Raw genomic sequence first — 21,991 nt, forward strand, 5'->3', positions numbered from 1 at the left:
AGGCATTCTCAAGATTATTGTTGGCAACAGTGGTAACAGCAACAGAGGCAGTTTTTGTCATGCACTGTTGATTGCAATGGAAGATTTACTTGAACAAAGAAAACTGAAAGCAAAGAACTTGGTTTTTCGAGCAGAAAAATTAAAAAATGTTGAAGGGAAAGCAAAGCTGCAAAAGAAGATAGTTGCTGAACAAGAATTTTTAAATTCGTTAGAAAAACGATTGAAAGATGACGACAACCAAGCATTGGAAAATAATCTTAGAAGCAGCAATCTAGCCCATCTTGAAGCTTTGCTGACAACAGCAGAGGCAGCTAGTAATTTAGACAGTATTTTAAAGAAAATTCCATACCAGATAAATGATAAAATTATCGGAGAATTAGTCGTTGATGTGGAAAGCCAACATGGGAAATGCTGGTTCAAAGTGTTTGCACGTAATCCAAATTCTTTGCATAGAATATGGGAGGGGCTTGGTCAGTATGGCGATAAAGATGTCTGTAAGGTTGCCTTAGATTACAAGAAAGCAGCAAGCCAGCACCTGATTCACTTTTGCCAACCAAAAATTGTGTTTTTGTTTGCTTGCGGAGTGACAAAATCTGTTGCTAAAGATTTGGAAGAAATGAGAGTTCACGTTGTGGGGAACCAAATTGATGACCCAGATTCAGAATGCTTTGTGAAAATTACAGATGTAGCAGACTATGAATTGATGCAGTCTTCGGTTAGTTCACTTGTGACTTCATGGGAACTAAGCATAAATGCTGAATCAAGTATTAGTAAAGTCAATCTTGATGTCACTACACTAATTGCCATAGTTTCATCACTGAGCAATGGAAATTGCCATTTTGAATTTGAGGATGAAGTTTTAAATGCACAGGCAGCAGAAGAAAGAGACAACCCTGTTCTCCCATCCCTAAATAAGTTTATTCATGGCAAAGACCTCTTTGCTTCAGAAACAGCCATAAATGCCTTCAACTCTATTTTAAAGACAATTGGTGGCAAAATGGAACATAAAAGAGCAGAAAAACTTGTTAAACAGTTGACTATTGTTAAGGATTCTCCATCAGAAAGATCTTTGCAACTTTGTAAGAGTGCCAGTATTAACTCAAGGTCTAAGGTAATATTTGGGACTGGAGACTCATTACAGGCAATAACAACAACCGCTAATAGGTCAGTTGTGAGGGCAGCCCAGAACCAGGGGGTTGCTTTCAGTGTATTTCTACATGCACCCAGGGCTTTGACTGAAAAAAAGGAAACAAAAGCGAGGGCTTTACAATCAAAATAAATACCATAGAATGTTCTTGCGTTCTTTAGAAACATTTACATTTTCAAAATAATCCCAGTGAAACTGGAATTAATGATATAAATGGTAATGTACCATTGCTGGTAATTAATAACTGGCTATAACATATGGTATAGGGTCAAACAAATATCAGTAACAGCAGTACACATAATGTTGTTATGTCATAAAATGTTGTTATGTCATTAAACCAATTCCAAATGGTTAGCTTTTACCTACAAACCTTGATACCATAGACCACAGGAAACCTCTCTGGTGAATCCCTGTACGACTGAGTAAAATACCGATTTCATTGTTATATTTTTGACCTGTGTTAGGTATGAACTATTCGTGTTGTATCTTACCTCCTTGAATTATGTGTTTCTGCACTGCTGGTGCAAATATAATATACATTTGAAAAATGATTGTTTGCAGTGAAGACAATTTACAACTATATACAAGTCACAAATTTATCATTCATTATCAAATATGATACAAAAATATTATTCTCTGTCAATTAATGCTATGATTCTCTGTCAATTATTAAAACTGCTAAGGTTACAAAGATAGTATTTTCTAGGGCCTCTATGCTTTTAAATAATTTTACATTGATAACACATGCTGTTTTTCAATATAATAAAACTTTAATTTGACATCAGTTTAACTATTTGTATCCCTGAGTACAACAATAAATACCTAAGTCAGTCTGAATTTCCTTTAATTAAAGGAGACATCTTCCAAAATTTGTTTTTCAAATTATATTAAATTTTATTATGTAAACAAAATTATATTTCAAGGCCCCAATATAAAGAATTTACCTAAATCATGAAAGGCTACACTATAATTTCACATACAATGATGTGCTCAAGCAAAGAAGCAAAGCATATATAATTTGTATCCCATAATTTTATGACCTTCTTAGAAGATAAATACTCTCGATTACCACTGATAATGGAGCAGCAATATCAGTAAGGAGAAGATCAATTTCATTTGTTGAGACAAATATATCAAGCTACATAAATGTTGTGAACATTTTAAATTTGGGTTGTTTATTAGCTTCATACTATGGTAATTAGTCTTCTTAACTAAAATAACATTCTAAAACCAAAACATCTGAGCAATATTACAATTTGCTGATATGCTAATTACATCCCCATCCCAAAAATATCTACATAAACAACCAACTATAATTGCTAATAATCAAAAGCCCCATTAAGCTCCTCTTTGCTCTTACTCTCGAGGCCTGCTCTGAGTGACTTTACTTTATTCAATCTTGCCCCATGAAGTTTGAAATTAGACCATGCAACAAGTTGTAATAGTCCACAAACGATTGGCACACACACCAATACATTGAAACTTCCTTGTCTCAGTCTATCAACATTGTTTGTATTTTTGAGTGATGGTAACACCTGCTTTGAATTTTCATCAAAGAAAACTGAAGTGCCAGTCTGCAGGAACAAAAACCATGTACCAAGTAATGGAGCCAAAGTTTGCCCAGGTTTGGATAATAAGGCTGCCATGCCAAATATCAAAGCAGAAACTGCATTTTTTCTTCTTTGTAATACAAAGTCTTCATCAACCAGATCACTTATGACCAGGCTGAGCAGCTTACATGTTCCTTCTGTGAACACACGATTACTAGAAAAGGAAAATCATTTTTTCAAACTTGGAACAAAGAGAACTGTGGGTATGAGCGAAGTCATAATTGAGTGTTTGCATCAAATAATAAAAGGGAATGCCACAGAAAAAGAGCAGTGTCAAATCTACTCTGGATTTTGGGGCTTATAAAATTTTCACTGATAGACTAGCCACAAGTCATGTCTAAAGGACAATAAATAAAATGAATGTATAATATGAATCTTTCTTTCAAAAGAATGCAATAAAATGTAACTTGAGCAATTACTAGTCTTATGAAATTGATAACACACTGGAAGTTATTTATATTATTTATATATACTTTGCATTCTTTGGGATTCTAGTTGTCAAGTTCTTGACTAGAAGTTATTTCTAATGTTAAAATACCTTGCAATAAAAATACACAGTATTATCCACCAGCCAGGACCCAGAAGCCACATTGCCACAGCTAACACAACTTTGATGCAAAACAACCACTTGATGATGAAGTAGGAGCCAAACTTCTGGCACATTGAGAGAAAGTAAAGATTGTTGATGTGTGGAATCAAGAAGGAAAATCCAAGAATCAGTGCACCTGTGCCTGGTGTGATAGTATGACCAAGAAGGTGCTCAATAAATAGTGGAAAGAAGTTGCTGTTGAAATGACAGTGAAATACCTGTAACAAAAAACACATGTTTGCAAGGTGCGGTGACCACATATATATTAACTGCATTTGTTAAAGTTAAAAAAAAGAATACTGGAGCCGAATATAAAACTGTTTAAAAAAGCAAAAATTTTGCAACATAATAAAGCTTTTGTTTTAAAACAATTGTAATGATTTTGTATTTAATCAATTTAATAAATGTTCCTTGTTGTGTGTTTAGATCACATGTTCTGTTAAATCCTGTTGTGAACGCCTTTTTATGGCAATGTGTTTGTCTCTCAACATGTACTGTGATGCTCGTATTGTCCTGTTAATTAGCTTTTGTTTATGTTATTAGGTTATTAGAATGTGTTGAACACGTTATAAGTTAGTCTTTCTATTGCAGCATTAGAGATAACACCAAAGAAGTAGTATTTTTTGTGCGTTACTTATTCGGGCCTGAGCTCTTTGGCCTAGCTCTTCACTCCATCAACGAGCTGGTTATTAATGTGCTATTCATTGTCATAACAAGAACCTTGATCATTACACAATGGGAAAATAAGACGCAATCTTATCAAAACAATAGGCTTGCCCCCAATGTTTGACCAAATGTCCACCACTGACATAATACATTACATTATACAATGCTGTACAAATATTTTTAAATAAAAATAAAACAATGATCCCCTGCCACTTAGCAGCCTCTTTCATATTCATATTGAACAAAGCTTTCCCAAGATTAGTATCATCATAAGCACAAAATTACCAAGCATGTAGCTTCTAATCTATTGCCTTGTCTCCAGCTTTTCAAGCATAATTTTGTAAACATTTCTATTTTTTTGTTCTTGTTTTAATAAAGATTAAGACAATTTTATTGATAAACATATTAAACCTTGCTGATTTGTAAAAATAGCTAAGTTTAAATTTATGCATTCCAGTAGTTCAGGAGGGAGCGTAACTCAAAGTTTGCAAAATCCTGTCAAAAGCTTATTGGAGGAAGGCTTTCAAAAGATGGCAGTACTTATTTGAGAAAATTAGAATGCTTTTGTGACTTAATAAACTCCTTATATATGCTCTTAGTGCTTGTGGATTTTATTGAGTCAGCTTACATTTGAGATGAATACAGAGTTATTTAAAGACTTTACCTGAATGAGATTCATCAATGCAAACCACAAGAAATTCTTCTGCCTGAACAGTTGCTTTGCATATTCAGTTGCTGATATAGGCCTTTCCACTTTTTGAGTGCTGCATATAAAACAAGAAACCATTATACAAATGAATAGAACAAAATATATGAAAAGGCACAATATAGTTTTACCAAAATTATAAAAAAGTTTATTTTCATTGTCTGGTATTTCTCTAAACTTTGATTTTCTTGCTAATCTAAACTGTTTGAATATTAAAATTAGACTTGCAAGTAAGGGCACACATCAGGAATTTGTACAGTGCTGAATCAACTCCTCCTAAATGTTTGCCCCAAAATAACATTAAGTACCTGAAACTCCTCTACCATCTAAAAATCTTATGGAATTTTCTCCCTGCTGGCCATTTAGGATTCAATCTTCATAAAATATGAATAAAAAAAGTTTAGCTGTTAACAAGTGCTTTCGCAATAATAATAATAAATGACCTTTCTAGTAAGAATCATATTTTTAAGGTATGAATACCTCTCATGTGTTATGACTGAAAACTCATGCATAGCTTGTTCTTTGTCTTGTCTACCTTCATATTCCCATTGAAGGATTGTACAGCAAATAAGAAATCCGAATACGACAGCAGTGGCAATACTAAGGCACAAAGTTTGGAAAGGTAGGAGTTTATTCTTATTCCAGACTGCATAGGAAATAAACACAGAGGCTGAACCAAGAGCACTAAAAAAGGAGCAGTATGAATTTAACTTTGCTCTATCAGCAGAACTGATTGCCATGTCTGCTAGAAGAGCTTGGTGGTGAAGGTCAACCATTGTTAAGAACCCATCGTATAGACAGAGACAGAAAACAAACTGAACAGCAGCTGGAAAGACAGGAAACCAAAACAGAAGAAATGATAAAGCAAAGAGAGGACCAAACTTCTTTAGTGCCCTGCAAAAATACAAAAAATAATAATAAGGCAGTTTTGCCAATAACATCTCAAAAAAATATATATCCAAAATTAAACAAACATAACACTATTAAATAAGACATTTCTGTGTTCTCCTTTACAAAAATAATTAGCTGTTGTATGTGATGGTTCAAATCATTAGTTTTGTAAGCATGCTAGATGTGAAGAAAAACACACAAATGGAAATAACAAAAAATAAATTTACAGGCAAAATAGACAAAAAATAACATAAGATGTTGTTGACATTGGATAATGAGGAAAGTTAAAACTCAAAGGAGAAATCTAAAGATTTGGATGCAAAAGTTGAAATCTAGAAAAACTTCAAATTTTACTAAAACAGAATCTTACAAACAAACATAAACAACTCAAAATATAACACCTTGCATAGCCTTTCCCCAGGATAAGTCTTAGACTATTGTGAGATATCCAGCATGAAATCTTGCACATGACCACGGGTATAAAGTTTGTCTCGACTTTTTATTAAATGTTTCTATTACATTCTGATCATGTGGTAGCAGCTTCAAAATTCTCAATTGAATATTAAAATATTAAAACAGTAGCAAAGTTTTGTATGTCTTGAAGTAAATTCAGTGGAGGCTCGTGACTTTCACAGTTGGGAGGGCAGACCATCAATACTTCTACAGCCCATGCGCAATGTGATTTGTTACCCTAAATATTAGAATGTAATGAAAAGTAATGTAATCATGCCAAGTTTTTGCAAAAAGCCTAGGCCTTAAGTAAAAGTTGAAAAATAGCTCTTCAGAATTGGAAATTTATAGACTATGCAAAATCATATTTTCTAAAACAAAACAGCACAGAGAAATTTTCTGCTCCTGGAATCTGGATAAAAATACACATAAGAAAGCACCAAACAGTACACTGAATGAATTCACTCTTAATCTTTATTATAGGTTTTAGCCACCCCACCCTCCCAAATATTTCCACAGTGTGCTTAAATCCATCAAAAAATTGCCTTGATCTTTGTTCTTAAACATACTTAGTCCCCTAAAAACGTTTAGCCCCCTCAGTCTGTGATATGCTTCCTAGCCATTTGATTGTAGATAATCTAAGGCATATTTCTAGATCTTTTAGTCATTATCTAAACACGAAAAGTAAATCTTTGTTGCCATAGAAAGTCAATCATAAAATTAGGAACATAATGAGATGTGAATGTGGCTAAAGCCAATTGTTATGTCTTAAGTACCAACCAAGTCAACATCCTATTATTGATTGAGACAGGAATCCTCCTGTAGAATTAATTTCTAACACCAAGGAGGAGCCATTAAAGCTTAAGGAAAAAACAGCTTTTCTTGGTACTAACAGAAATATTTTTCAATAAGAATTAAAAAATAATGGGGAAAAAATTTATATCCAGTCATTATTAATTCTTGTACAAGAACTTAGCCCTTCTAATTTTAAGGCTTGCAAAAGCATTTATGACATAAGCGAAAGCGTTGTCTAAGCTAAAGCGAGTGAGGCTATTGTTCATTGCAAAAGTGAGGCTAAGAACTAAACTGGTAGCAAGAAACTTTTTCTAGCAGAGATATAAACTCAACCAAAGTAAAACTAGCTTCAAAATTAAATATGAATATCCTAGATTTCCTTTGAATCTTTTTGAGGGGGGCATTATCCCCAGTTGCCCATTAGCAAGAGCCGCCACTGGGCAAATTACAAAATAAAGTCCAAACAGTATGGTCCAAGTTAGGTATGATAACATACATAATGCTAAAACATAATGCTAAACTTCAGCTCCCACTTTTCATACCAGGGTGTTATTTGCTTTAAGAAGTATGGAGGGGCAGTGCTCCCTAGCCTCTTGGATTTGCTGGCCTTGAAGTAGGTCAAATCTGATTATTTGAAAGGAATTTATTAGAAATAATACCTGATTCTTTTTAGCACAATCTCATTGCTAAGGAATTTTCTGTTTCTTGGATCACTAAAAGAACAAGACATGTGTTCTATGACCATGACAACAAACCAAAACTCAGATTTTGGGATCGTTGGAGGGTCATGGTAGCTAACCTTCTGATAGAAGATGGTACCTGATGATGATGAGAAGAACAAGATTTTAATTGAAAATTTCAGAAACTAAACAAATTAATTTACTATCAATTTTGATTATGAATAATTCACACAAAAGTTTGCCATTATGGACATTCCTGACCTTGCTATGGTCAGATCCAAACAAGACCACTTCCAGCAGTTTCTGAAAGCAGATAAGGGATCTGGATCTGCAAGACCAGATGCTAATGCATAGCCAATATTTACCAGTTAGAGTGTAACTCCAATGAAAACAACTCAATTCTAACATATTTGACAGCAAATCTTAGCAAAACCATTTGAGCCTGAAAGTAAGAAATAAATCAACTAAAATCTTACCTTGTTGATGACAGAGATTTGTGGTCACTCATCCACCCAAATAATGGATCATTAACAGAGTTCCAAATGAGAAAAATCACCTAGAAGATAGAGTTTAGTATGAAGTAGGTTTAAGTACAGACCTTTTAACCTAAAATTGTAAAAACTTTGATATTTTAGACTTTTTCTTAAAAAAACAGGGAGATTTGGCCCAAAACAGGGAGATTCCCGGAATTTGTCAAATCACGATGAAATAATAAAACTATTATTTGGTTAAACTTATAAACAACATACCTGTAAAAAGTCATGCTGGGCAAACATTTTATGACAAAAAATATAATAGGAAACTTCTTCATAATGGTTTATCTGAGTTCTTATTAATTTGTAAATGTTAAAACTGGGTCTCCAAACATAACTGGTTGAGTTGACTGGTTCTGAAGTATTAAGTATTGTCTAAGTTGACCTAAAAAAAGTAATTTATTATTTATATTAGTGATAAAGTATTTATCTTAAATCTTAAATATATTAATCTTAAATCTTCATAAAGAAACCAAATTTGATTTCTAATTTTTTTGGGGTATGAATTAGATGTAAGAATTTTATTTGCTGATTAGAGGAATAACTGATTCCACCAAGAGGCATAGAATTAACGCATAAAAGTTGCATAAATCAAAACACAACTCCCTTGAAGAGCAGCAATAGGCCCTAACAGTTTATTGTATATAGGTTGTAAATTTAATTAGATAGCTCTTTGATATGCTGAAGGGTTTTTGTATGTTAATAATTTAATATGAATATGACAATATACCTTAATATAAAAAATATTTATTTTTTTAGACTGCAACTACCAAAACCATTGTTCAACATAAATTATGATAATTTTAGCTATATACCAGCATATCATTAACTTTTAAATATGAAAATATGTTAAAAAGAAAAAAGATAAAATTAACCCTCCCTATGAGAAGAATTGAACCTGCCTAGGAAAGGAGTAAGGGCAGGTCATCGGGTAGTGCCAAAGAAAATATAAAATTTTACAATCCAAATTTGAAAATAACTCTTAACAACCCCTTCCAAAAATCATATCAATAAAATGTCTGAAAATTTTGAGACAACTTCAAGATTAAGACAAAATATTGAATTTGTTACGAAATTCACTCTAAAATGTAGGACTTTTCTTCAAAACTTTGGCAAACATAATATTTTGGTAGGCCACTCACTTATAATCAGTCCTTATATTCAATCTCTAATAAACGTATGCGACTTTTTGGATATCGGATTTTCACGTTTACCATATTCACAAACATTATTTCGTTTAAGATCTTTTTAGACACACAAAACAATTAGGTAATAATCAAATAATATTGCCTTTAAGTTGGTAGGCCTTTTACTTCGCACAATGAAATATACATACCTCTCCGATCCAGAAAGACCTGCTATCAATCTTGTATACATTAACAAATGTATCTACATAATACAACAAGAATATGTTATTCAATAACGAAATAAACAATGCTATTCCGCCGTAAGCGGCGTGATATGTTAACTTCACTTCCATTTTATCATTTCATCCTTCTCGGTGATGGTGGCCTCGGGAAGACTACGTCATCACGTTCAATGGTAACCCCGCAACCGCGAAGTTCGAATTCCAGGGGCCGAAGCAAAGGGGGCAAAGGGTATGTTTCCATTCAATAGGCCCAGCCCTCTAACCGATTTTAGAAATCCACCCATATTTTTAGAGAATACTCAAGAAGTTTGTCATTGATAGAATATTGTTCCCACTGAAGCTGCAATTCCAGAGCTGAAGAATGCTTGTTGCCTATTTTTCAAAATACAGAGAGTTGATAGACTGCATAACAGACATGCAACAAAGCAATTACTTAATTATATGCCGAAAAAAAGATTTATGAAGTCACACATGAAGCTATAGTATCTATGAACTTATTGTCAGTGGTGCAAAACGCGGAGGTGTGGGGGGGGGGCAGATTTCCCCAAGTTTTGCTAAATTGTCGGTTAAGGCACGCTTTTGTCGGGTAAATTATGCCATTTGTCGGCAACTTTGCTTATTTTTGTGGGCATTGCCCCCCCCCCTCTACAACCTGAGAAATGAATTTCTGCCACTGCTTTTTGTCATTAGCTGCGTCGACATGGAAGATATGAACATATTTGTTTTCAATTCCACATAATTCTCAGCTTCAGTATTTAAATTTTTGGCATCTTTAATGGCTTCTAGACCTACATAAAATGATACAGTCACCTGATTTGCTAAACGCATTTGTCTGCATTCACGCTAGACATTCGTTTGAAGGCTTATGGATACGACTTAAAGCTAGATGAACAAGAAGTCTTAAACAAGGATGAGATTTAGTGAAAATGAATGTAATTGTAGCACAATAACAAAGATATTGAAATCGGAAGGTAATTTTACCATTAAAAATCGTACAAAGAACGTCGTACAAAAAAATATGTTTGTTATATTTTCTATTGATTTTCAAACCATCAAATATTCAACTTTGAGATAACAACAGAAAACAGTACAGTAAACAGACAAATGACCAAAGCAGATTTTTAGAGAAACTAAATCACGGAAAACTGTAGGTTTTTGCACATTATATAAATGCATTTGCACACCCTTGAACAGTTGCTAATCAGCACAAAGCTTTAAATTTGAAGCAAACAATCTTTCATGGAACACTGCTCCATGCGAATGCTCAAATTTTGATTAACAGTTAAAATTCGCAAACACAAATTTCTGTTTAACTAAACATTTTACATGTTTATCTGGGCTGAAATGAAACCTATAGAAATGAAGCTATTGGTCTAAGCTATTTGAAGTAAAAAAATATGCATTTAAAGGACAGCAATTTGCCAAGCGAAAGGAAATACAAATTGATCTCAAAGTAACCCATTTTACCGAGGGGCTAAGGTTTTCCCCAAAACAAAAATGTTTCTAGGGATATTTAAGATAAAACAACAAAATGTCTACCAAAGGTGTAGGTGATTTCCATGGAATGAATTGCTCATCGCTTTTTATCACCTTTATTTTGAATTTCAATTCAAGTTTCTAATTAAAATATTTTTAGAAAATACAGTAGTTATCAGCAATTATGATCATTTGGTTGGAATACTAGAAAAAAAGCTATGAAGTTCTTTCCTTTCTAGAAGCTTGATTAGCTTGATTCGTTGATTCGAATCAAGTTTATTCGTTGGGTTGTCAATTCGTCGGGTTGTCAATTCGAATGATTCGTTGAATTGTCGTAAATTTAAACTTTTGGCATATGCCCTTCTACCACAGTAAAAACTTAACTATTTGTCGACTTCTTCATTTGCTTTGAGCACAAGAACTGTTTATATGTGAAAAGAAATGACAAAGCCTTTAATTTACAAATTTTTAAATTACAAATTACAGCAAAAGCTTAACTGGTTTTTAGAATGCTTCATGAAATGTAGCTTTCAAAAAAGATGCATTCAGATAACATTTACTCCTTCGAAACAACAGTGAAACATGTATCGACGTCATTTGCTTTGAAGTTTACTTCAATAAAAATAATGCAATTAACAAACATAGACTACGAAAAAAGAATTGTGCATAATACAAACTTTATTCCTCTCTGACATAGTAAAAATTATCAATATCTATTGTTCCTTCTATTCTGCGTTTATTCATTTAAATCCTCAATTAAAAAATAGTTTTCTGATAACTCAAGTTAAAAAGAAATTCTCTTCTTTCCGACTGAACAAATTTTATCAGTTTTTCACTAAATTCTCTGCAAATGCAAGATGAAGCAGAAAATTTTGCATAACAGCAGAGAAGTTTCTTGACTTTATTGTTTCCAGAGTGATACCAGCTTCAACGCCGTCTTCATTAATGCCAAGTGACTTCAGATTTGAAATTATATCTTTAGTCTTGCCGGCCAAAAGCTGCAAAAAAGGATTTAAAAAGATAAGATTATATCAAACATCTTTATGTTTGGATATTATCAATGGCTTATAATGGAAGAAATCATCAAATCAAATTGAGTTGGTTCTCTAGATAATACAAGAGATCTGAAGATGGCAGAAAATAGAGGAAACATCGCATAATGACAGAAGGCAAGCATAAATTTCATAACAAAAGATAATGAATTTCATGACAAAAAGATAGCGAATCATTGGAAAAGATAATTGCAGATTAAGGACATCTGTTGATGGCTGACAGGAAAGCTAAAGATACCGAACGACTCAAGCAAAGCCCTTCGCGGTTCACTCATAAACCTTTTTGGTATTATAACGAAAAGAAAACAACACTTCTCATTTCCTAATCATCTTCAAATAAAAATGAAAATAGGGGAAGACGGAAATGCTTGGCTGGCGCATGAGCAGTCAGTGTCTTTTAAAGGAAAAAGCAGGGTGATTAGGCTTCGAATAAAGATTATCTTGCCTATGACTCTTGTCTACTGGCCACAATACTTCACTTAGTATTTCAAACATCATTAATCGCTCTAACTGCAATGCTTTTCTCTTTTAGGTATTATGTTTCCTACATTTCAACATTCACATAAAATTAAAAAAATCACAAAAATATAAGTTTTTAGATTTTTTTTAGACCCAGTTTGTGGACAGGGCCTTGCCGTTTGATGCCGTTTTGCCTTTTAAATTACTTTAGGCCTTTTAAACTATATTTGCAATTCCCGATAGATTCTTTCGGTTTTCAAACGATAACACCAACAGGAATCATTTTCAAATCGAATTAATTCAAAAATCATTTCTATTGTACATTAAATAGCAAAACCTTTCATCGCAAATGAAAATAAAAAAATGCATGATTTCTTATCAATTTCATTTGTAAACAGCATAGTGAGGACTTATGCTAAAACACTAGGCCTAGGCATACCTTCACTACTTGTTGGTCGGTGACATCTTCATCGTTTGCAGCCTCTACTAGGGACACTGCAATCTCCTTGTGAAGTTTACCCATTTGAAAGTACTCTGAAATTATAAAATTTTATAATATTGACGTCTTCAAATAAAACAAACAGAGCTGAATTATAAATAAAAGGTAGAAAGGAAAGGAGATAATAACATCATACATACCTTTTGCATCAGGATTGATAGTTATTTCCCCATCTTGCACTAAAATAAAAATATAATATCAAGTTCTTCCTTCTTAAAACAAAACGAAGGTACTGACTTTCCTATAGAATATAAAGGACGAAGGCATCAGTACTGCTCGACTGAACCCAAACGAATTCATGTGATGATGTTCAGATTAAAAGGATTTAAGGAACACTTCAATGAACCGAGGGAGCAATGGAAAACTAGTTCATTCTAACATAAAAGGCCCAAAAAGTTACATAAAACTGTGTTTTTCTTTCGACAATGTAACATGAAAAAGAAACGAGGAATATTATTTCCTTTTGAAAGAATGTAGCAGGAACTCTCCCATTCATTTAGCAGAAAAAGGTTTCTCGCCAAAAAGCTTGAAAGATTTAATGTCTTGTTTGCCACCACTGGTAACTAAAAACCAAAGTATAAAAATTTACGTTTCTTGAAGTGGGAAAAATACATTCGAAAACAGTTCTAAAATTCTTAAGGTATAAAAGCCTCTGTTTCTTACAATTGACAAAAATGTCATAGAGGTCTGTCCTTTCTTCAACCGTCGGATCTATAAATCCAGCAACAAATGTAGGCCTTCTTTTCAGCTCGTTTATTTCAGCATCATCGAAACTTGTAAATGGAGATACAATACTCCAATCCTGCCTATGCCAAACCAACGCAGGAAGGGTCCTGTAAAATGGACGAAAAATTGTCAGGAAAAATACACATGATGGCTGCAATTTAGATAAAGACTTTCTTAGGTGTCACTTTTATGATCCAATGATAGCTGTTCCCATGACTTCTACCTTGAGTTGGAGTTGAACGCTGGTTGGACAGAAAAGGACAGACACAACGAATTCTTTTTGAAAGATACGGACATTTGGAAACTGCATAGCTAAGTGCTATAAGAATCTTCTGTCATACGCACAGACTAAAATGAAATCATAGAAGTTGCATATGGCCATGCTAAATGCATAAAATATTCGCTTTTCGAGTTGGAAAGTATTCCAGCAAAGACTAAAGGAAACAATGATCCCCTTGAATGATAGGCCAAATTATAGCAAAATAACTACTATAAAAATACGCATTTTCAAATGTACCCCAACAACAGATTTAACTACGGACATACTAAATTTATTAGAGTCTTAGAAATATACTTTCGAAACTTGAAAGTGATAGTACTTAATGTAACCAATCAGAGAAACGTGAGGCAGGAGGTGTCCTTACAGAGACATTAATATAACCATAGGCAGTCAGTGAGAATGTCCCAATGTTATAGCAATTTTTTCACTACTTCTTTTATGTTTACGTACAAGAAAGCTTAATCAAACTGATTAACTAACTAATAAACAGCAAGGTTATTAAATTTACATATATTGTTATGATTAACAGTCCAAGCACACAGTATTACTAGCAAACTGCTTAAACAAGTCTCTGGTCCATTTGTTCCTAATTTGCAATATATTTAAAATGTCATTGTCCTTAGTTTCCTCCTTGAAAACCTTCAAAGATCGTGAATGCCTGTTTTCATTTGGGAAATGCTTCAAAATTTATCTGCACCTATAGTACAATACAATGCTAAGTATCAAATCCATATAACTTATAATTTATCCCCAAGTTTTTTTAAGGCTTTATTAAACTGAAGGAAAGTCAGCATTTAAAAATTTGTTCCATAAATAATCTTTACCAAAAATCAAACAATCTGTGTCCAACTGAATTCGATACAAATGCGATACAAATGTAATCAAAGCAGTACCTGCAGACATGAAGAAGGGTGTCAATCTTGTTGCTGAAGACAACAACCCTCTTTTTCAAAAGTAGTGCAGCGTATATGAGGATGGCTTCCACTCCAAACAACTGAATTACTTCTGCAAAATGGGAAGTAAAATGATAAGAAAATTAAAAAGAAATGAACTTCGTTCGAACTTTAATGCCAACTCTGATCTGATGTAGGAGTTGTCATTGTTATAATGGTTCTTGTCTCTAATCCAACCTTGCCAAAATTTGGTATAATACAACTTGTCTAGCCACCATATTCGATCATTGAGCACACAGTTGCATTGACTAATGGGCATTGAGCAAGGGCAGAGCAAGAAACCTCATTTGGAGAGGGTCCAAGTGATTTAAGATCACAGTTTTATTGCATCTGAGAATAATTCAAGTGCAAAAACCACGACCCACCAGTCACAGCGCAGCCATTGGGCTAGCAGGGGCTATAGCCCCTCCACTTTTTTGCGATAATACGTTAGAAAACTTTTTGGAAAGCTTACTCTAGCTATGTTCTAACGCAACATTGAATAGTATAATCCTAAGAAGTAGTAGTTTTTCTCAACTAGGAACCCTTTTTGTTTCTTTTCTAGGTGTTTTTCTTGATGTTTTGTTATCCCCGAACTAATTTTATCTATTTTTATAGCTATTGATATCTTCTCTGAATCAGATTGTTTATAAAATCCCAGTAGAAATAAGCCAGTATTTTCTAAAAGGGGCGTTTTCCGGCGTTCTAGAGGGCGTGGCCTCAAAAAATTTCGGTCACGCCCTTTTCAGCCCTCTCGCATTTAGACTGGTGCGCGGTCCCTGAGACCCACAACCACACAGCTTTCCTGCATATGACTAAAAGAACAGTACGGTGAAAGAGGCCCTTTTTCTAACCAAACTTGAAATATCAATTATTACAGCATCATGTCACACAAAATCATTTAATATTATAATGCTTGTCTTGGTTGTGTATTTTTCATTAAACAATTTCACTTCATGTTCATTACATGTTCAAAAAGTATTGCACTACCCAGAAAAAATTGTTTGGTATTGCACTACCCACAATTAGACAAAAGGAAATATTCAACAACTATTCAAGTCAGACATTGCATTAAGTCACAAGTACGGAAATGGCACGAGTCTCCTTTTGCAGACAGAGTACCAGTGAAACATTACATGCCAGTGAATTATTTTTTAAATAGAACGGAGCAACAATTTCACTGCTCTGAATATTTATAAAAATTGGTTTCCACTTTCTTTCAAGTGGACGCTTGAACAAAATTAAAAAGAGATTTATTTTTTTGTACCTTAGCGAAGCAAAGATTTACAAGTTTAAAAGCTTTTATGATATGGTTAGGCAGTCGAATTCTATTTGGTTATAAGAAGAAGTGTATTTTCACCACCTTTTAAGCAGATCTTTAGCAACGCATTCCTTGGGTCAAAGTCTTTTGATGTAACAATAGCTCCAGTAGAATCATCCTCAACAAAACCCTTGGTATACAATGTCAAGAACCCTGTCAATGTGCTGGTTGGGGTTCCTGATTTTAAATACGATTTCAGAAAGACAGTTCCAACAGCATTGCACAGTTCTGGGTTGAAATTCTGTAAGAAAAGTTTTGAAATTTCAATTTCTTTTCAATGCTAAAACTAACAAACCTCAGAAATCTACTTACTAAAATGTAGATTTATTAATAAAAAAATTACTAAACATTGAGTAAAACTTGTTCAAAATTTGATTTCGATTTTTTATAGACATCATTTTTCATTCAATCAACATAAAAGGCAACGAGTTACATCTGTATTTTGCAGAAAAAAAATGAATGGTATCTATAAAAGTTAAAAATTAAAACAAGGTTAGAAACAAACCTTTGAAATGATGACCAAACTTATAGCAGTCACCTAGAAGAAGGTTCATAAAGAATTACCAATAGAAAGAAAAAGCTATTCATAAAATGCTTGAAAAAGCTGAACAAAAGCATCCTGAACAAAGGCTGATTTGAAAGGCAAGGATTGGGGGTGTTGGATAATGATTGGATTTTGGTGTGATGTCCTTCCATTGCCCTGGAAATGAAGGAAACATCCACTTCTACATTTCAAATTATCTTGAATGAATCTTTGCTTTGTGTAACATAAATTCCAAACTTAATTATTAAATTGGTGTTCATTTTTACAAAGATAAAGAAGATAGACAAAGTTGGATGTTGCTATGTGCCATGTCCTTGACACTGAAAGTTCTCATTGTCTGATGCTCTTCAGTTCAACTCCAAAAAGATAAAAAAGACTTAACTTGCAGGTGAAAGCTGATTATTACAGGTACATTATGATCTGCCAATGAATTCCTTGTTATCTTTCTGGACAGAAATTCAATAAAAAGGCCAAGTAATAGCATTGTCAAATATGAAAGGCCAAAAGAGGCCAAGGAAAGGTGGCAGGTAAAAACTTAAACTGTCTGTGTGTGATTTACGAAAAATTTTGCTGAGTCACGGATTAGTTAGGAAAAAGAGATACAGGGAAAAATCAAGGAAGAACAAGGTATACAAACCATTGGCAATTTAGAATTTTCTGATATTTTCACTGTTATAAAATGGTACCAACTTTTATTGAACTGGCCATAGACAAATGGTGTGCCATCAATACCACATGCCAAAGGACACTTCTTCATCAAGAGTTCTTTAAGTTCTTTCTCAATCGATGGATATGTCCAAGTCCAAAGTAGATCTCCATTATTATCTTTTTCTAAAAGATATTTCATATGATATCTGTTACAAGAGACTATCAAAAGTCGCACAACATCACAACTAAACAAATTCATTTAATTTCACCTTGTTTTAGGTCAAAATATTAACGAAGACAGGTTGATTATATCATCAACAAAAATTAAGCCTGACATCTCACAGGAGGTCACCTGACAAAAGATAGAACAAGAAAATGGGAAAAATCAAATTTTCTGCTGGGACCATCAGGCCTTTTTGTAAGAAAAAGCCCACATGAGTGGCTCATTGCTCATGTGATTTCTTTGCGCTTAAGCAATCACTCTGATAATGAAAAAATTGTTCCTGTTATAAGGCACTCTTTTGTTAAAGGTAACATCAAATGAAAAAGACCTGTTACGATGACCTTTAATGTACTCTAGGAAAGATTAAATACCCAGTATAAATATGCTTCGTTCATAAACTTTATGGACACAACGAAGGTCATTGCTGGATGATCGTAAATGCCACATGATCGCAAAATGTTGTTCTATTTCTTTTTAAAAACGCTTTTACTGCCCAGAAAATGTCCTCAATGATATTGTAGTTCAAATACCAGTACCTAAAGTATTCCCAAACATTGTCTGTGGAATTGATTTTTCAAAAGCATTTTTTTACTGAGATGTGGTTAAGTCAGCTTACTTATATTTTCTGTGTTTTGATGTACTGGCTTTGTTTCCTGTGTTTTGATGTACCGGCTTTGTATTGTCTATGTCACTTGCTTGATTCACAAAAGACAACTAGAATTGTGTTAACTGATATTTATTCCTCACAATTTGCCGTTTTGCCTGAATGATCAAACGCTTGCGTAGTTGGGTTTGCGCAAGTGCTGATGCGATCGGGAGTGATCGCTCCTGTCAAACGAAAAGTGTTTAAATTTATCCGAAGCTGTGACCAGGCATGAATACGAACAAACATGATTATATAACGTTAATTGAACAAAACCAGGCCTAATACAATGGCTAACACATTCGAGGGTAAAGCAGCGTGGTAAGTTTTAACAGGTTAGGGGCCCAGGGAGCGCTTCTCGGCCTAGTTATTTGCTGGAATAACGGTGTAAATCGGCGGTAGATATGTGACGTTCGTTTGTCTCTTCGACGTGAGTAAACTTTGGAATATTTTGTCGAGAAGGAACGTGGTTGTGTCAAGAATCAAGGAAAGATGGCCGAAATTACGAAAATTGAACCTCTTGGCGGTACAAACTATCAAAGCTGGAAATAAAACATGAAACTTGTGTTGATGGAACGTGGATTATTGGGTTTTGCAAGGGGCACAGAGGAAATTCCAGGAAGTGATGAATCTGTTGCCGTAAGGATCGAAATAGGCCAATCAGAAACATGACCACATTACTTTTGAGGTTGTCTAATCAGTGCTGCTTGCCTATAGAAAATGTTACAAATGGATCCTAAGATGCAAAAAAACTCCTTCCTTCTAGACAATAGTGGTGTTCTTTTCATTTTTACAGAGATGGATTGATTTGAAACATGTTGCCTTTTTTCATAATCTGAAACATGTCACCATTATAGTTTTTCATGCAAACTGGGTTTACCAGTAAATGCCCCTCGATTATGGAATTGCATGTTTTGGTCGTTATTTTTGATCTGCAAGACAGAGTAGGCTGTTCTCTTCAGGCAAAAAATTAATGGCAAAAAATGCAATTACTAGAGAAATCAACTATAAAAATAAACCAGTGAACCTTTGTAAGTTTTTAGGGTCCTGTAAATACCATAGGTTGGACATAAATGCATTCTGCAGAGCTTATCAAGATAAGGCTTATATAGAAATGTAGAATAACAAAAGATTTTGAGGCATTCTCCTTAACCAAAAAATCTCAAAACTGCAGTGCTAATATTTAACAATACAATCTTTTACAAGATTATTTGCTGGAGAGAACATTGTCTCTAGTCTGGATCAAAGCAAATCAAAAGAAAAAACGTTTATTCATTTAAATCAATAAATGAATAAACGTTGTTTGTTGTTGACATTTCATTTACCCCCCGACAATAAACAGAAAAGATTACTGTGGCTACATCAAATTGCGCTTATATTGGCTTATTAATGAACAGTAGGGAAACGAAAATAAGTGAAAACCATAGTAACCATTATTTACAAACAATGCTGTAATAATTGCTTACCTAAAATACCAAGAACATCAGGCGGAGCTCCCTTTCCTGGAACCATCTTTAGTTGCGGCAGGTAAACGAGGCTGAAGGGACATTGAAAGAGAGACAGCTCATCAGAGTTCTTCATCAAAGAGTTTTCTTCGAAGATGGGGGAAACATACCCCCTTTTTAGAAACAGAGGTAAAAGATTGTCAACTGTGCTTCCGCTATGTGCGAAGACGAAGAATATGTTATATCAAACAATAGAGCTTTAAACAGTGGCGTTAAACCGGGCCAGGGGTGGGGGTTGGGAGTATTTCATGAAGATCCACCAAATATTTGTCGGAATATTTTGTGAGACCAAAGAGCGTCGAGGCATGATCTGTTGCGTAACATTCAAAGGCATTTGGCATCTATAAGTACAGCGAATCCAAAAATAACTCGATCAGAACACGCGCGTTTAAAAGGAATTTGAAACTACTCACGTGAATCCACTTTAGGGTTTCGCCGCTTTTCATAAAGGTTGAAAATGTTCACATATTTTTCTCTGTGTCAAGTGGCTGTAAGCCACTTTTACCTGTGTCGATTGCCTTTAACCTCTTTCTATCTAGGATGACACTTTATCCTATATATAACAGGAGCAGTAGCATGCAAAAAATGAAATCGAAATATGATTATGATTAAACTTATTACAAGATTTTGATTTTATGTTAACATTCAAAATGCAATTGTATCAGCAGAACATCGCAATTAAATTGTGAGGCATGGGCCTCGTCCGCCAATTTGATCCAGTCTTTTTGCTGATCGTTGCAGTAAGAAAATAAAATGGAATGCTTTCTGTTGATAAATTTCCATGTTAGCAACGTTTTAATGCCAGTGCTTTTACTGTTAAAAGGTCCTTAGAGAAATAATTTTTATATTTTATTTGTGTTTTTATGTTATAGATAACAAATTTAAGATACCGAGCCATTACAATGTCATAAACGAAAACAGCTTTTGCGAATTAGCTAAAATTCACCTTACCACCAAAAATTCCTAGCTACGCCGCAAAACCAAATTGCCAATATCAAATTTTAAATTTCAAGTTTCATTCTCATTCAACGACAAATTTCACAAAAATTTTACTGATTTTTATTATAAAAACAGAAAATTACTACTTATGTTTCTTGGGTAGAGTACATTCACATGAATCATTATGTCTAATGACAAAATCTGACCGCGTAACAAGGCGTTTACAATTTTGTTTAATTTCCTACCAAACTTCTGCTTTTATATTTCATGTGCTCTTAAATCAATTAATTTCAAGACTAAAGCGCTTGAGGACGTCAGTGATGTTGACTGTCTTGCGTTTTAATTTGGCCCTGAGTTCAACATTTGGGCTCCTATATTTACTTTTTATATCGCTTTCATAGCCTGCGTGCAGACTTCACTTTCCGTTGCGAAGGAAAGTAAACGCAACGGAAAGTAAAGTTTGCACGCAGGCTATCGTTTTCATTATAACACAAATTTCCCCATCGCTCTCTGTACATATGGCATTTTCATAACAATGGTATTTTTCACAAGAACCATTTTATAAGAACACGAGCCTCAAAATTGGTCAAAAATTAAAAACAAATTAAGAGCAAGCTGAGGCTGAGGTATTGTAAAATGCAGTTTGAAAAATGTTTTATCTTGAAAACGAAGATTTTTAGCCGCTATGTTCACATTGCTCCGTATTCGTTTTTATCCGTTTTCATATCGATCCGTTTTGCCTGTTCCCACTGCTCCGGATACATTTGATAACGGTAAAAAAAGAGGACGCGTTCACATTGCTCCGCTCTTGATAAAAAGGAAAACGCCACTAACTGGTCTACAGCACTCGCGACTGCTAAAAACTTTTTAGACAACTCACTGCCACTTATATTCCTCCGAGTAGTGTACTAACTTCGAGTTAATCAGCCATGTTAAGAAAAATTGTTTAAATTGGCGCGGTCTAAGCATCTTGCTGTATTGTTGTTGTTGTTGTTAGCGTTTTCGAAAGTATCCGTTTTCGGTGTTCACACTGCGTTTTCGCGTTTTCAAAAGACTCCGTTTTCAAAAGTCTACGTTTTTGCAAAGTGCGTTTTCAAAAGTCTCCGTTTTCAAGGTGGAGCAGTGTGAACGCAAGGCACAAACAGATACTTTTTTATCCTTTTTCATTTGAATCCGGAGCAATGTGAACGGGGCCTCACTTTGTTCACAAATGAAGCCAAACACCTCCCTAGAATGAAAAATTACCAATCACACTGCCTACTTTTAGCAACCCTTACCAGCGTCAGATTTTGGTAAAAGGCACATCAA

At 34.1% G+C, this 21,991-nt stretch overlaps 3 protein-coding genes across 4 annotated transcripts; 1 reads left to right on the top strand and 2 right to left on the bottom strand.

The window, feature by feature from the left end:
• Positions 1 to 4: 4 nt before the first annotated feature.
• Positions 5 to 1,838, top strand: LOC135696483 (UPF0415 protein C7orf25 homolog). Its single transcript, XM_065215881.2, has one exon. The coding sequence runs from the start codon at positions 77 to 79 to the stop codon at positions 1,277 to 1,279; it is 1,203 nt and encodes a 400-aa protein (XP_065071953.2). The 5' UTR covers positions 5 to 76; the 3' UTR covers positions 1,280 to 1,838.
• Positions 1,730 to 9,608, bottom strand: LOC135696480 (solute carrier family 68 member 1). The gene is made up of 7 exons (XM_065215875.2): positions 9,404 to 9,608; positions 8,011 to 8,090; positions 7,514 to 7,567; positions 5,199 to 5,612; positions 4,677 to 4,776; positions 3,296 to 3,564; positions 1,730 to 2,911 (listed from the first exon to the last, which is right to left on the bottom strand). Exons 1-7 carry the CDS (start codon positions 9,545 to 9,547, stop codon positions 2,467 to 2,469), a joined length of 1,506 nt encoding a protein of 501 aa, XP_065071947.2. The 5' UTR covers positions 9,548 to 9,608; the 3' UTR covers positions 1,730 to 2,466.
• Positions 9,609 to 11,364: 1,756 nt separating this feature from the next.
• Positions 11,365 to 19,830, bottom strand: LOC135696482 (DENN domain-containing protein 10). 2 transcript variants are annotated; one of them, XM_065215878.2, is made up of 9 exons: positions 19,706 to 19,830; positions 17,363 to 17,556; positions 16,687 to 16,719; positions 16,224 to 16,422; positions 14,822 to 14,933; positions 13,586 to 13,755; positions 13,063 to 13,101; positions 12,863 to 12,957; positions 11,365 to 11,910 (listed from the first exon to the last, which is right to left on the bottom strand). In XM_065215878.2, the coding sequence occupies exons 1-9, from the start codon at positions 19,818 to 19,820 to the stop codon at positions 11,737 to 11,739; spliced, it is 1,131 nt and encodes a 376-aa protein (XP_065071950.1). In that variant the 5' UTR covers positions 19,821 to 19,830; the 3' UTR covers positions 11,365 to 11,736. The 2 variants fall into 2 exon arrangements, with proteins under 2 accessions (XP_065071950.1, XP_088968495.1); XM_089112369.1 differs by lacking the exon at positions 19,706 to 19,830 and adding an exon at positions 18,213 to 18,333.
• Positions 19,831 to 21,991: the final 2,161 nt, after the last annotated feature.

This window comes from Rhopilema esculentum, chromosome 14 (genome assembly GCF_057945365.1).
Source record: "Rhopilema esculentum isolate cy_ngs chromosome 14, ASM5794536v1, whole genome shotgun sequence".
In the NCBI taxonomy this organism is placed as follows: Eukaryota; Metazoa; Cnidaria; class Scyphozoa; order Rhizostomeae; family Rhizostomatidae; genus Rhopilema; species Rhopilema esculentum.

Excerpts from the sequence above, each read along its gene's own strand:
- LOC135696483 (XM_065215881.2), top strand. The coding sequence starts at position 77 with ATGGAAGATTTACTTGAACAAAGAAAACTGAAAGCAAAGAACTTGGTT.
- LOC135696482 (XM_065215878.2), bottom strand. The coding sequence starts at position 19,820 with ATGAAGAACTCTGATGAGCTGTCTCTCTTTCAATGTCCCTTCAGCCTC. Across the intron at positions 14,934-16,223 it reads GCTAAAGATCTGCTTAAAAG|AAGTAATTCAGTTGTTTGGA; the intron begins GTGGTGAAAATA and ends CCCATTTTGCAG. Across the intron at positions 13,756-14,821 it reads ACCCTTCTTCATGTCTGCAG|GACCCTTCCTGCGTTGGTTT; the intron begins GTACTGCTTTGA and ends TCCATTTTACAG.
- LOC135696480 (XM_065215875.2), bottom strand. The coding sequence starts at position 9,547 with ATGGAAGTGAAGTTAACATATCACGCCGCTTACGGCGGAATAGCATTG. Across the intron at positions 5,613-7,513 it reads ATTGTGCTAAAAAGAATCAG|GGCACTAAAGAAGTTTGGTC; the intron begins GTATTATTTCTA and ends GTATTTTTGCAG. Across the intron at positions 4,777-5,198 it reads TCAGTCATAACACATGAGAG|CACTCAAAAAGTGGAAAGGC; the intron begins GTATTCATACCT and ends TTTTATATGCAG.